The 14661-nt window shown below is 42.4% G+C and overlaps 1 protein-coding gene across 9 annotated transcripts in view; it reads left to right on the forward strand.

Moving 5' to 3' along the window:
- The window catches only part of LOC134347937 (HMG box transcription factor BBX), a 165677-nt gene that overhangs the window by 119352 nt on the left and 31664 nt on the right, over nucleotides 1-14661 (forward strand). For all 9 annotated transcript variants that reach the window (XR_010018302.1, XM_063050596.1, XM_063050595.1 and 6 more), the window contains 3 exons: nucleotides 3260-3458; nucleotides 9547-9614; nucleotides 11428-11505. Coding sequence is in view for 8 of the 9 variants with exons in the window: in XM_063050596.1 (XP_062906666.1) it covers nucleotides 3260-3458; nucleotides 9547-9614; nucleotides 11428-11505 (345 nt within the window). In the remaining variant the exon portion in view is untranslated. The remainder of the gene's footprint in view (nucleotides 1-3259; nucleotides 3459-9546; nucleotides 9615-11427; nucleotides 11506-14661) is intronic.

Consider the following 14661-nt stretch of genomic DNA (forward strand, 5'->3'; position numbering starts at 1 on the left):
TGGGGAATTATAGACCGGTTAGCCTAACGTCGGTGGTGGGGAAACTGCTGGAGTCAGTTATCAAGGATGTGATAACAGCACATTTGGAAAGCGGTGAAATGATCGGACAAAGTCAGCATGGATTTGTGAAAGGAAAATCGTGTCTGACGAATCTCATAGCATTTTTTGAGGATGTAACTAGTAGAGTGGATAGGGGAGAACCAGTGGATGTGGTATATTTGGATTTTCAAAAGGCTTTTCACAAGGTCCCACACAGGGGATTAGTGTGCAAACTTAAAGCACACGGTATTGGGGGTATGGTATTGATGTGGATAGAGAATTGGTTGGCAGACAGGAAGCAAAGAGTGGGAATAAACGGGACCTTTTCAGAATGGCAGGCGGTGACTAGTGGGGTACCGCAAGGCTCAGTGCTGGGACCCCAGTTGTTTACAATATATATTAATGACTTGGATGAGGGAATTAAATGCAGCATCTCCAAGTTTGCGGATGACACGAAGCTGGGTGGCAGTGTTAGCAGTGAGGAGGATGCTAAGAGGATGCAGGGTGACTTGGATGGGTTGGGTGAGTGGGCAAATTCATGGCAGATGCAATTTAATGTGGATAAATGTGAAGTTATCCACTTTGGTGGCAAAAATAGGATAACAGATTATTATCTGAATGGTGGCCGATTAGGAAAAGGGGAGGTGCAACGAGACCTGGGTGTCATTATACACCAGTCATTGAAAGTGGGCATGCAGGTACAGCAGGCGGTGAAAAAGGCGAATGGTATGCTGGCATTTATAGCGAGAGGATTCGAGTACAGGAGCAGGGAGGTACTACTGCAGATGTACAAGGCCTTGGTGAGACCACACCTGGAGTATTGTGTGCAGTTTTGGTCCCCTAATCTGAGGAAAGACATCTTTGCCATAGAGGGAGTACAAAGAAGGTTCACCAGATTGATTCCTGGGATGGCGGGACTTTCATATGAAGAAAGACTGGATGAATTGGGCTTGTACTCGTTGGAATTTAGAAGATTGAGGGGGGATCTGATTGAAACGTATAAGATCCTAAAGGGGTTGGACAGGCTAGATGCAGGAAGATTGTTCCCGATGTTGGGGAAGTCCAGAACGAGGGGTCACAGTTTGAGGATAGAGGGGAAGCCTTTTAGGACCGAGATTAGGAAAAACTTCTTCACACAGAGAGTGGTGAATCTGTGGAATTCTCTGCCACAGGAAACTGTTGAGGCCAGTTCATTGGCTATATTTAAGAGGGAGTTAGATATGGCCCTTGTGGCTACGGGGGTCAGGGGGTATGGAGGGAAGGCTGGGGCGGGGTTCTGAGTTGGATGAACAGCCATGATCATAATAAATGGCGGTGCAGGCTCGAAGGGCCGAATGGCCTACTCCTGCACCTATTTTCTATGTTTCTATACAAGTGGAGGCTGGACAATCGTGAGAGAAATGCTTGGGAGTTTATACTGATTGATTTAGGTGAGGAAAAAAATGAGTAATGACTCAAAAGTACAGGCGAGTAATTAGGATTAATTTATCTAACTTCTGAATTCATTGTCTTCATTTGACACAGTGAAATGTAAGAATGTTTCCCTAATTGCAATAATCAATAAAATGGTTAACTTCAGTTCCATTCTTCAATTTTCCTCATAAGCATAACCCTGACTCCACTGGTTACTTTGCCCATATGATCATTGGTACTTCATCTTGAGCCAATGAATCAGGTTAGGCTGTTGGCTCAGAATGATTGCGATTAGAGATTTTCTTTTTAGTTTTTAATGCTTCCAATCAATTTGGAAACTGTCACTGATTAGGTAACAGAACCTGAACTTTTATTTCAAAACTTGATAATAATATACTGATTTTATTGTATGTTAACAAGTGAACAGTATTAGAATAGGTTCTCTGTTATGTCTTTTAATTTTGCTTTGGTAGTATAGGACATATAGAAAGCATAGTATTTTTTCTGGGCCTTATTACAAAGGACCTAAATGTTTAAGAGTGGCAAGTTCACTCAACTTATTGCAAATTCCTTAAGACAGACTACATACAATTTTATTGTTACAATCTGTCTAAGGAACATAGGAATCAGGATTTGAGCTTGTCAACACAGTGTATTCTTAAATGTGCATTTAATTCCTCTAGAGTTTATGCTAAATTGTTGCAAGTACACTCAAAATTATGTTCACTGAAATGAAAACTGGGTGTTTGAATTTTTCATCAAGTCAGACTGCATTTGACTACATGACCATAAGACATAGGAGCAGAATTAGGCCATTTGGTCTTTCAAGTCTGCTCCGCTATTCCATCATGGCTGATGTATTATTTTTCTCAACCCAGTTGTCTTGCCTTCTCCCTGTAACCTTTGACCCCCTTGCTAATCAAGAACCTATCAACCTCTGTTTTAAATATACCCATTGAGTTGCCCTCCACAGCAATCTGTGGCAATGATTTCACAGATCTACCAGCCCCTGTCTAAAAAAACTCCTCCGCATTCCTGTTCTCAACGTATATCCTTCTATTCTGAGATTGTGGACTCACCCACTATAAGAAACATGCTCTCCACATCCACTCTGTATATATCCTTTTAATATTTTATATGTTTCAATGTTACCCCCTCATTCTCCAGTGAGTACAGGCCCAGAAACATCAAATGCTCCTCACAATCATTCCTGCTCCTTTCATTCCTGGGATCATTTTCTGGATCCTCTCCAATGCCAACACAACCATCCTTAGTAAGAGGCCAAAACTCGCTCACAATGTTCCCAAATGTGGCCTGACTAGTGCCTTATAAAGCATCAGCATTACATCCTTGCTTTTATATTCTAGCCCTCTCAAAATGAACGCTAAGATTGCACTTGCCTTCCTTAACACTGACTCAACCTGCAAGTTGCCCTTCAGGAAATCCGTTATGAGAACTCCCAATTCTCGTTGCACCTCGGATTTTTGAATTACGTCCCAGTTTAAGAAATCGTCTACGCCTTTATTCCTATTACCAAAGTGCATAACCATGCACTTCCCTACGCTGTATTGGATCTGAAATTATATGCCCATTCTCCTAACCTGAGTGCTGGAGACTCCCTGTTTCCTCAACACTACCTGCCCCTCCACCTTTCTTTGTCTCGGTCGCTAACTTGGCCACAAAACCATCAATTCTATCATCCATAGAAAATGACTTTCAGGTCACCAGCCTTTTCATTTGTATGCCTTTTGAAATTTGTATATAAATTCTATTATAATATTTATTTAGGTGTATTTTCTGTTCTCAGTATAAGGATGCTTTTCTAAAGGCCAACCCTGGTTACAAATGGTGTCCAACAACAAACAAGCCACTGAAGAGTCCATCACCTACTGTCACAACAAGGAAGAAGCTTTGGACGTTTCCAACAGAACCAACAAAGGACTTTCCCATCATCAAAAGGGTGGTAAAGACTGAGGAAATGCCACAAATCAACTTTGCTATGGCAGGTAGATAATCTGATGAATGGTTTAAAGGCATTTATTCGAAGAAGGAGTCTGAGAGTCTGAGTGGGATTGCCGAGAAAGACATTTTTGAAATTTTCGTTATTTTTTTTTCTCCAACGACGTTCTGAGAGGTGGGACTGCGCAGGCGTGTGACATTGGGCAGTGCAGCGCGGCAGATTTAAAAGGGCAGACATCCTGCTTCGGGTTTGGTTCGAAGAAGGAGTCTGAGAGTCTGAGTGGGAGTGCCGAGAAAGACATTTTTGAAATTTTCATTATTTTTTTTTCTCCAACGGCGTTCTGAGAGGCGGGACTGCGCAGACGTGTGATGTCGGGCAGTGCAGTGCGGCAGATTTAAAAGGAACAAAGCCTCATAGAGCGGGCAGCGTAGTTTGCGGGCTGCGGAGTGAGCCGGGAGCAGAGTGAAGACTTAAGGGCTTCGGCTCAACGAGCTTAGGCGGAAGCGGGCGAGGCGAGGAAGGTTTGGCATTCATTTTCTGTTGTTATTTGAGGAGAGGGGCAGTATGAGTGTGAGGGCAGTTTGCTGTTCTCGCTGTCGGATGTGGGAGGCCCTGGAGTCTCCAAGCCTCCCGGACGTCTACATCTGCGCCAAGTGCATCGAGATGCAGCTCCTAAGGGACCGCGTTACGGAACTGGAGCTGCAGCTCGATGACCTTCGTCTGGTCAGGGAGAGTGAGGAGGTGATAGGGAGGAGTTGCAGGCAGGTGGTCACGCCGGGGCCACGGGAGGCAGACAAGTGAGTCACGGTTAGGAGGGGGAAGGGGAAAAGTCAGGTAATAGGGAGTACCCCGGTGGCTGTGCCCCTTAACAACAGGTACTCCTGTTTGAGTACTGTTGGGGAGGACAGCTTACCCGGGAGAAGCGACAGTGGCCGTGCCTCTGGCACAGAGTCCGGCCCTGTAGCTCAGAAGGGTAGGGCAAGGAAGAGTAGGGCAGTTGTGATAGGGGACTCAATAGTAAGGGGGTCAGATAGGTGATTCTGTGGACGCAGTCCAGAGACCCGGATGGTAGTTTGCCTCCCTGGTGCCAGGGTCCGGGATATTTCTGATCGTGTCCATGATATCCTGAAGTGGGAGGGTGAGGAGCCAGAGGTCATGGTACATATAGGTACCAATGACATAGGTAGGAAAAGGGATGAGGTCCTGAAAGGAGAATATAGGGAGCTAGGAAGGGAGTTGAGAAAAAGGACCGCAAAGGTAGTAATCTCGGGATTACTGCCTGTGCCACGCGACAGTGAGAGTAGGAATGCAATGGGGTGGAAGATAAATGCGTGGCTGAGGGATTGGAGCAGGGGGCAGGGTTTCAAGTTTTTGGATCATTGGGAGCTCTTTTGGCGCAGGCGTGACCTGTACAAAAAGGACGGGTTACACTTGAATCCTAGAGGGACCAATATCCTGGCAGGGAGATTAGCGGGGGCTACTGAGGTGACTTTAAACTAGAATGGTTGGAGGGTGGGAATCAAATTAAAGAGGCTAGGCGTGAGGAGGTTAGTTCACAACAGGGGAATGGGAACCAGTGCAGAGAGACAGGGGGGTGTAAAGTGAGGGTAGAAGCAAAAAGTAGTAAGGAGAAAAGTAAAAGTGGCAGGCCGACAAATCCAGGGCAAGCATTAAAAAGGGCCACTTTTCAACATAATTGTATAAGGGCTAAGAGAGTTATAAAAGAGCGCCTGAAGGCTTTGTGTGTCAATGCAAAGAGCATTTGTAACAAGGTGGATGAATTGAAAGTGCAGATTGTTATTAATGATTATGATATAGTTGGGATCACAGAGACATGGCTCCAGGGTGACCAGGGATGGGAGCTCAACGTTCAGGGATATTCAATATTCAGGAGGGATAGACATGAAGGAAGGGGAGGTGGGGTGGCGTTGCTGGTTAAAGAAGAGATTAACGCAATAGAAAGGAAGGACATAAGCCGGGAAGATGTGGAATCGATATGGGTAGAGCTGCGTAACACTAAGGGGCAGAAGACGCTGGTGGGAGTTGTGTACAGGCCACCTAACAGTAGTAGTGAGGTCGGAGATGGTATTAAACAGGAAATTAGAAATGTGTGCAATAAAGGAACAGCAGTTATAATGGGTGACTTCAATCTACATGTAGATTGGGTGAACCAAATTGGTAAAGGTGCTGCGGAAGAGGATTTCTTGGAATGTATGCGGGATGGTTTTTTGAACCAACATGTCGAGGAACCAACTAGAGAGCAGGCTATTCTGGACTGGGTTTTGAGCAATGAGGAAGGGTTAATTAGCAATCTTGTCGTGAGAGGCCCCTTGGGTAAGAGTGACCATAATATGGTGGAATTCTTCATTAAGATGGAGAGTGAGATAGTTAATTCAGAAACAAAGGTTCTGAACTTAAAGAGGGGTAACTTTGAAGGTATGAGACGTGAATTAGCTAAGATAGACTGGCAAATGACACTTAAAGGATTGACGGTGGATATGCAATGGCAAGCATTTAAAGGTTGCATGGATGAACTACAACAATTGTTCATCCCAGTTTGGCAAAAGAATAAACCAGGGAAGGTAGTGCACCCGTGGCTGACAAGAGAAATTAGGGATAGTATCAATTCCAAAGAAGAAGCATACAAATTAGCCAGAGAAAGTGGCTCACCTGAGGACTGGGAGAAATTCAGAGTTCAGCAGAGGAGGACAAAGGGCTTAATTAGGAAGGGGAAAAAAGATTATGAGAGAAAACTGGCAGGGAACATAAAAACGGACTGTAAAAGCTTTTATAGATATGTAAAAAGGAAAAGACTGGTAAGGACAAATGTAGGTCCCCTGCAGACAGAAACAGGTGAATTGATTATGGGGAGCAAGGACATGGCAGACCAATTGAATAATTACTTTGGTTCTGTCTTCACTAAGGAGGACATAAATAATCTTCCAGAAATAGTAGGGGACAGAGGGTCCGGTGAGATGGAGGAACTGAGCGAAATACATGTTAGTAGGGAAGTGGTGTTAGGTAAATTGAAGGGATTGAAGGCAGATAAATCCCCAGGGCCAGATGGTCTGCATCCTAGAGCGCTTAAGGAAGTAGCCCAAGAAATAGTGGATGCATTAGTGATAATTTTTCAAAACTCTTTAGATTCTGGACTAGTTCCTGAGGATTGGAGGGTGGCTAATGTAACTCCACTTTTTAAAAAAGGAGGGAGAGAGAAACCGCGGAATTATAGACCGGTTAGCCTAACGTCGGTGGTGGGGAAACTGCTGGAGTCAGTTATCAAGGATGTGATAACAGCACATTTGGAAAGCTGTGAAATGATCGGACAAAGTCAGCATGGATTTGTGAAAGGAAAATCATGTCTGACGAATCTCATAGAATTTTTTGAGGATGTAACTAGTAGAGTAGATAGGGGAGAACCAGTGGATGTGGTATATTTGGATTTTCAAAAGGCTTTTGACAAGGTCCCACACAGGAGATTAGTGTGCAAACTTAAAGCACACGGTATTGGGGGTAAGGTATTGGTGTGGGTGGAGAATTGGTTAGCAGACAGGAAGCAAAGAGTGGGAATAAACGGGACCTTTTCAGAATGGCAGGCGGTGACTAGTGGGGTACCGCAAGGCTCAGTGCTGGGACCCCAGTTGTTTACAATATATATTAATGACTTGGATGAGGGAATTAAATGCAGCATCTCCAAGTTTGCGGATGACACGAAGCTGGGTGGCAGTGTTAGCAGTGAGGAGGATTGTAAGAGGATGCAGAGTGACTTGGATAGGTTGGGTGAGTGGGCAAATTCATGGCAGATGCAATTTAATGTGGATAAATGTGAAGTTATCCACTTTGGTGGCAAAAATAGGATAACAGATTATTATCTGAATGGTGGCCGATTAGGAAAAGGGGAGGTGCAACAAGACCTGGGTGTTATTATACACCAGTCATTGAAAGTGAGCATGCAGGTACAGCAGGCGGTGAAAAAGGCGAATGGTATGCTGGCATTTATAGCGAGAGGATTCGAGTACAGGAGCAGGGAGGTACTACTGCAGTTGTACAAGGCCTTGGTGAGACCACACCTGGAGTATTGTGTGCAGTTTTGGTCCCCTAATCTGAGGAAAGACATCCTTGCCATAGAGGGAGTACAAAGAAGGTTCACCAGATTGATTCCTGGGATGGCAGGACTTTCATATGAAGAAAGACTGGATGAACTGGGCTTGTACTCATTGGAATTTAGAAGATTGAGGGGGGATCTGATTGAAACGTATAAGATCCTAAAGGGATTGGACAGGCTAGATGCAGGAAGATTGTTCCCGATGTTGGGGAAGTCCAGAACGAGGGGCCACAGTTTGAGGATAGAGGGGAAGCCTTTTAGGACCGAGATGAGGAAAAACTTCTTCACACAGAGAGTGGTGAACCTGTGGAATTCTCTGCCACAGGAAACAGTTGAGGCCAGTTCATTGGCTATATTTAAGAGGGAGTTAGATATGGCCCTTGTGGCTACGGGGGTCAGGGGGTATGGAGGGAAGGCTGGGGCGGGGTTCTGAGTTGGATGATCAGCCATGATCATAATAAATGGCAGTGCAGGCTCGAAGGGCCGAATGGCCTACTCCTGCACCTATTTTCTATGTTTCTATATTATTTTAGAGCTTAACAAGCAGGAAATCTCAGTTTTGACTATTTAGAGTTCTCTCCTATCTAGTTGTTGCTGGTCTTCCCTTCAGTGTCTCCTGCTCCTTGATTAGAGCCCATATTTTAGAGCATCCCATTTCCAAATTTGACACAATGTGGACTTGTACCCCATTCAATTTTCCCATGTTTATACCAACTTAACCCGATCACAGTATTGATAAGGCCCCAACAGAGATATAGAATTGGCATCTGCAGCTCACAGATTCAAAGGAAACCTATTTAGAGTGTACAAATAAGCAGAAATGCATTTCAACCAAGAAGCTTGTTCCACCAGATTTAAACGCAAGCTGAATTCCTCACCTTTTTTTTTATGAACAATCCAGATTGTAGTATTTACCACAGATGGAAAGTTACTTTAAAATCACTACATCTCAAATCGTGAAACTCCCTTGTTGTGTGTGAGCCAAACCATAAATCAACTTTGAGCCATAATTTACTTACATCTGGATAATATTTTAAAAGTCAGAATTCCAGCTGACTCAAGATTGGCTCCAGCGATCTTTTAAAGAATTCAGCATAATTTGCATACATATTTTATCTAACATATTCTGCATTTCATTAAATATCATTAAATCTCTTTGTCCCTATTCCTATACATTTTACAAGGTGTGAATGGGAAATAACTAGCAATTTTTGGAGAATATTCTTTATGAAACTGAAAGTCAGATTAGTGTCATGCACATAATATTGAAGTCAGTTGTAAACAAGGGGTGAAGAAGGAATTCAGGTGTTTGCTTTGGAACCTGGACCAGAATCCTGTTGTGTAGCCCTGTAGAATAGAACTTTTATGTGAAAACTAGTGGGCTAATTTCAATCAGCAACTCAAGCACTTGCATGCACAGTGGGAAAAAGTGATAAAGTTGTTTCTCTGTGCATGTGATTAGCTTAAGGAACTGTTATTTCACACATATGGAAGGGCCTTAATCAGAAGGTGAAGATCTACTACAGTCTAGCTCACAGATGTAACATGTCATTTTTCTTATCTTTTTGTGTCAAGAGGGCATGAAACCACTAAGATGTTGACCTCAGATCAGACCTGACAACTTGTTGAATGTATGCATGTTACTAAGCAGAGGAAAGTAAACTAACAAGGATTCCCTTAGTATCTATCTGCATTAATTCTTTTACTACAGTATAGTGTCTATACTGCATGTTTCTATTTGTTCTTTGAAATGATTTTAACAAAACGATGGGATGAAAATGTGTATAGTTTAGGATCCACACCTCCAATTCACTTACCCACTGAGCAGACAGGAAAATACTTGTTCAAAGTAGTATATTGCAACAATACAACAATAATTGTTTTGTTTACTAGGTGGCAGAATGGAGATGAACTTGTAGCTGTCAAATGAGAAACATTTTATTGTCTAAGTTGTAGTTATTTGTGATAGATGGTGTCATGGGATTATTTTGGGAATGAATAACACATACATGTATCTCATTACTGATAGATCCCACTCAAATGGGAGGACTCAGCATGCTGCTTTTAGCGGGAGAACATGCCTTAACAGCCAAGGAGGTAAGTTGATAGGATGGACTTTGGCACGGATTAGTTTCAGAACTTGAGCGAGCTTAGTAAGGTTGCTTTATTTAAAAGTGCATTGTCACTGTATTCCTCACTTTGTCTTGCTTTATACCCCACAACTTAAAAACTATGAAAAGAAGTAAAATTAGGAAAGTTCGTCTTGTGGAAACAAAAGTATAGGTTTTATTACAGGTTAACTTAATGAGCAAATTTTCATCTTAATAATAAATTGATCGTTGTAATTTCTTGCAAATTGTACAGTAGTTTTTGATGGCCATCTCCATTCCCGATTCCCGTTGTATACCCATTATACTGAAATCACAAACTAATTGCCATTTTACATAACACAAAATATTGCTCTTCTCTGAGGAAAGAACATATTTCCCTTTAAGATACTGTCTGTTCTTCTTTTACTTATTGCCTATACCAGTACATACAAGGCCTGCAGTGTTTTCTGTCTTGCTATAGGTAACAGATCTATTGTCACTGATTTGAAATATTCATCAGTATTTTATGCATGTAACTTTCAAAAGTTTTATAACTGCAAAGATCTTGTGGATTTTTTCAAGTTTAATTGACAATTTAAATATCCCAAAGCCCGAGATTTGTGGTCATCCACACATCCATAAATTTGATTACCCTCATAAGAAGGGCAATACATGCACTCAGTGCCCACTTTTTTAGGTACACCAGTGTAGCTGCTCGTCAATGCAAATATCTAATTAGCAATCATGTGGGGGAAACTCAGTGCATAAAAATATGCAGACATGGTCAAGAGGTTCCATTTTTGTTCAGACCAAACATCAGAATGGGAAAGAAATTACCTAACTGACGAAGTGACTTTGACCATGAAACGAATGTTGGTGCCAAGCAGGATGGTTTGACCATCTCAGAAACTGCTGATCTCTTGGGATTTTCATGCACAACAGTCTCTGGAGGTTACAGAGAATGGTGTGACAAACAAGAACATCCAGTGAGCCTCAGCTCTGTGAATGAAAATACCTTGTTAATGAGAGAGGTCAGGGGAGAATGGCCAGACTGGTTTAAGCTGACAAGAAAGTGACATTAACTCAAATAACCACACATTACAACAGTAGTGTGCAGAACACACAACATGTCGAAGTGGATGGGCAACAGAACAAGAGTGGGTTCCACTCCTGTATCGAATAAAATGGCCAGTGGTTATACTTCCCACCAAAGACAAATGTTCATTGATTCAGGCAAAATTGTAGATACCAATATGGAATGACCTTTCTACTGTAAATTTACTACATTGTGTCAGTAGTCCTCGATTGCAACAGTCATGTACTGTCGAACAAACAGTTATTTCTTCAGGTAAAGCTTTTCCACATGGGTATCAGGCATTCCTCACCATCTTAAGTTAGATATAGTTCTCCCTACCTTTGAGTTGTATTATATGATAGATATCTTTATTTACAGTAATTCATGTATATCTCAGTGATGGTACTCTTTTCTGTGTTTTATATTTTACAGAGAATGTATTGGTCTTGTGTAATCACCTTTAACTGGATGCCATATGTTAAATTAAGTAGGGCTGCTTATAAATTTTCCATGCAGAAATGAGAAGTTGCTGTCAATAGCTGACAGTTTTTAAACTACCCTTAATGAAGACTGCTTACTCACAATATTCAATACTTATCATGAATATAACAGCAGTAATATTCAAGTACTCATAACAAAAAATACTTCTTTATGCTGGTTACAATTCTTCTCAGCCATAGAAATATAATTATAATAAAGGATATGACAGTTAATCAAAGTGATTTTATTTTTCTTCTTCATGCAGATTTCATCCAATACAACACAGCCAGGGGTTCCTGATTCAAAGCAGTGTGGGAATTCTGCATTATTTCAGCTAGCAGAGGTATGTCATCTAAAATTGAAATAATGTGTAAATATATGCATCTTAATTCATTAAAAGGCTAGGTACTTCTACAATCTACTGCTAGAGTTGCTTGCTCTGGCCACTGGAATGTGTGTGTGTTTATAACCATATAACAATTACAGCACGGAAACAGGCCATCTTGGCCCTTCTAGTCCGTGCCGAGCTCTTACTCTCACCTAGTCCCACCGACCTGCACTTAGCCCATAACCCTCCATTCCTTTCCTGTCCATATAGCAATCCAATTTAACTTTAAGCGACAACATCGAACCTGCCTCAACCACTTCTGCTGGAAGCTCGTTCCACATAGCTACCACTCTCTGAGTAAAGAAGTTCCCCCTCATGTTACCCCTAAACTTTTGCCCTTTAACTCTCAACTCATGTCCTCTTGTTTGAGTCTCCCCCATTCTCAATGGAAAAAGCCTATCCATGTCAACTCTATCAATCCCCCTCATAATTTTAAACACCTCTATCAAGTCCCCCCTCAACCTTCTGTGCTCCAAAGAATAAAGACCTAACTTGTTCAACCTTTCTCTGTAACTTAGGAGATGAAACCCAGGCAACATTTTAGTAAACCTCCTCTGTACTCTCTCAATTTTATTGACATCTTTCCTATAATTCAGTGACCAGAACTGTACACAGTACTCCAAATTTGGCCTTACCAATGCCTTATACAATTTCAACATTACATCCCAACTCTTATACTCAATGCTCTAATTAATAAAGGCCAGCATACTAAAAGCTTTCTTCACTACCCTATCCACATGAGATTCCACCTTCAGGGAACTATGCACCATTATTCCTAGATCCCTCTGTTCTACAGCGTTCTTCAATGCCCTACCATTTACCATGTACAGTTTTCCCCTGCCATTCGAAGGTAGAGCGTTTCTATGAAATGGTTCGTAAGCCGGAATGTCGTAAAGCGAAGAAGCAATTACCATTTATTTATATGGGAAATTTTTGTGAGCGTTCTCAGACCCAAAAGTAACCTACTAAATCATGCCAAATAACACATAAAACCTAAAATAACAATAACATATAGTAAAAACAGGAATGATATGAGAAATACATAACCTATATAAAGTAGAAATACCTTTCCACAATCATTTAGCGAAAATCTCACGCAAGCGCTGTTGGCAAAAACACTTTCTCCAGTAACCTTTAAGCTATGAAACTGCCAAATCGTACCAAATAACACGTAAAAATACACAGCCTATGTGAAATAGAAATAATGTATGTACAGTGTAGTATCACTTACCGGAATTGGGAAGACAGCAAGCACACTGATGATGGTGTGTTAGGCTCAGTCGTCGGAGGTTGGGGTGGTGCAGTGGCCCCCACCCTCTGGGCAGCGACCCGATACCGATCCGCAAAGAATGCAGCGGTCCAGCGGTATCCAGGAGGCACACAGCATATCTTTAAGAAAAAAGCCGAAATAAACAAGCTAATTAATTAGGTGCCGCCCGGCACGTAATTGTTGGCCCAGATCAGAGGCGACGCAATCGGCAATCGCCTCTGATCTGGGCTGACAGTTACGTGCCGGGCAGCACCTAATTAATTAGCTTGTTTATTTCAGGTTTTTTTCTTAAAGATGTGCTGTGTGCCCCCCGGCTACCGCTGCATTCTCCGCGAATCGGAATCTGTCCGCGGCCTGGGGGTTGGGGTGGTGGGACACTGGGGTGTCATCTCATCGTCGTCTGGTTCCATTACGGCAGGCAGGTTGTCTTCTCCTATGACTGCCCGCCTCAGTGTCAAAGGTCGAGGTTCGTCATCTGCTGTGGCTGATGTGGAAGACTTGCTTGACTGCTTAGCCTCGCGCATTTTTAGATCATACAGTTCTTTGTAAGCACTCAAACCATCTTGCAAATATGCCCTAAACGGACGTACCCTTTCAAAATTAAAGTCGTACTTTATCATTGCAGCGAAAATCTCACGCAGTCACTTTTGGTCCGTTCGCTACTGCATTCGGTTTCAATTGTTATCCTTTCCTGTTCCAATTGCATCAGCTCTTCATCTATCAGTTCTTGTTCATGGGATGCCAAAACCTCTTCAATATCATCTTCTTCAACTTCCACAAGCCAAATTCACTTAGTCCTTACTTCATTAACCACGATCGAAATGCTTAATTATGTCTAGTTTTGCACTGTGTAACACCCTTACAAGCTCTTTCAGGCTTTTCCGATACCTTAGAACTCATCTTGCTAACGGCAGCTCACAGGCACGCGTTTAAACAATGCCAGCAAGAATGCCGTTCCGAATCTGGGGAAGAGCGGCTGCTCGAGGCTCGCAGCGCGTTGCTTTTTTTTTGTGCGCTGCTTTTTTCGTAACAGTGAAAACACCTTCTGTTAGTGAAAACAGGGAACTAATGTAGGTCTTTCGTAACAGTGAGGTTTCGTAAAGCGAACGTTCGAAAAGCAGGGGATACCTGTATGTCCTATTTTGATTAGTCCTACCAAAATGTAGCACCTCACATTTTTCAGCTTTAAACTCCATCTGCCATCCTTCAGCCCACTCTTCTAATTGGCCTAAATCTCTCTGCAAGCTTTGAAAACCTACTTCATTATCCACAACGCCACCTATCTTAGTATCATCTGCATACTTACTCATCCAATTTACCACCCCATCAAAAAGATCATTAATATATCTGACAAACAACATTGGACCCAGTACAGATCCCTGAGGCACACCACTACACACCGTCCTCCAACCTGACACACAGTTATCCACCACTCCTCTCTGACGTCTCCCATCCAGCCACTGCTGAATCCATTTTACTACTTCGATATTAATGCCCAATGATTGAACCTTCCTTACTAACCTTACGTGTGGAAACTTGTCAAAAGCCTTATTGAAGTCCATATAGACAACATCCACTGCTTTACCCTCGTCAACTTTCCTAGTAACCTCATCAAAAAGTTCAGTAAGATTTGTCAAACATGACCTTCCACGCACAAATCCATGTTGACTGTTCCTAATCAAAGGAACCTGACCCTGTCTATCCAGATAATTATATATACCATCTCTGAGGATACTTTCCATCAATTTACCCACCACTGACGTCAAACTCACAGGCCGATAATTGCTAGGTTTACTCTTAGAACCCATTTTAAACAATGGAACCACATGAGCAATACGCCA

This window comes from Mobula hypostoma, chromosome 6 (genome assembly GCF_963921235.1).
Source record: "Mobula hypostoma chromosome 6, sMobHyp1.1, whole genome shotgun sequence".
Taxonomy (NCBI): Eukaryota; Metazoa; Chordata; class Chondrichthyes; order Myliobatiformes; family Myliobatidae; genus Mobula; species Mobula hypostoma.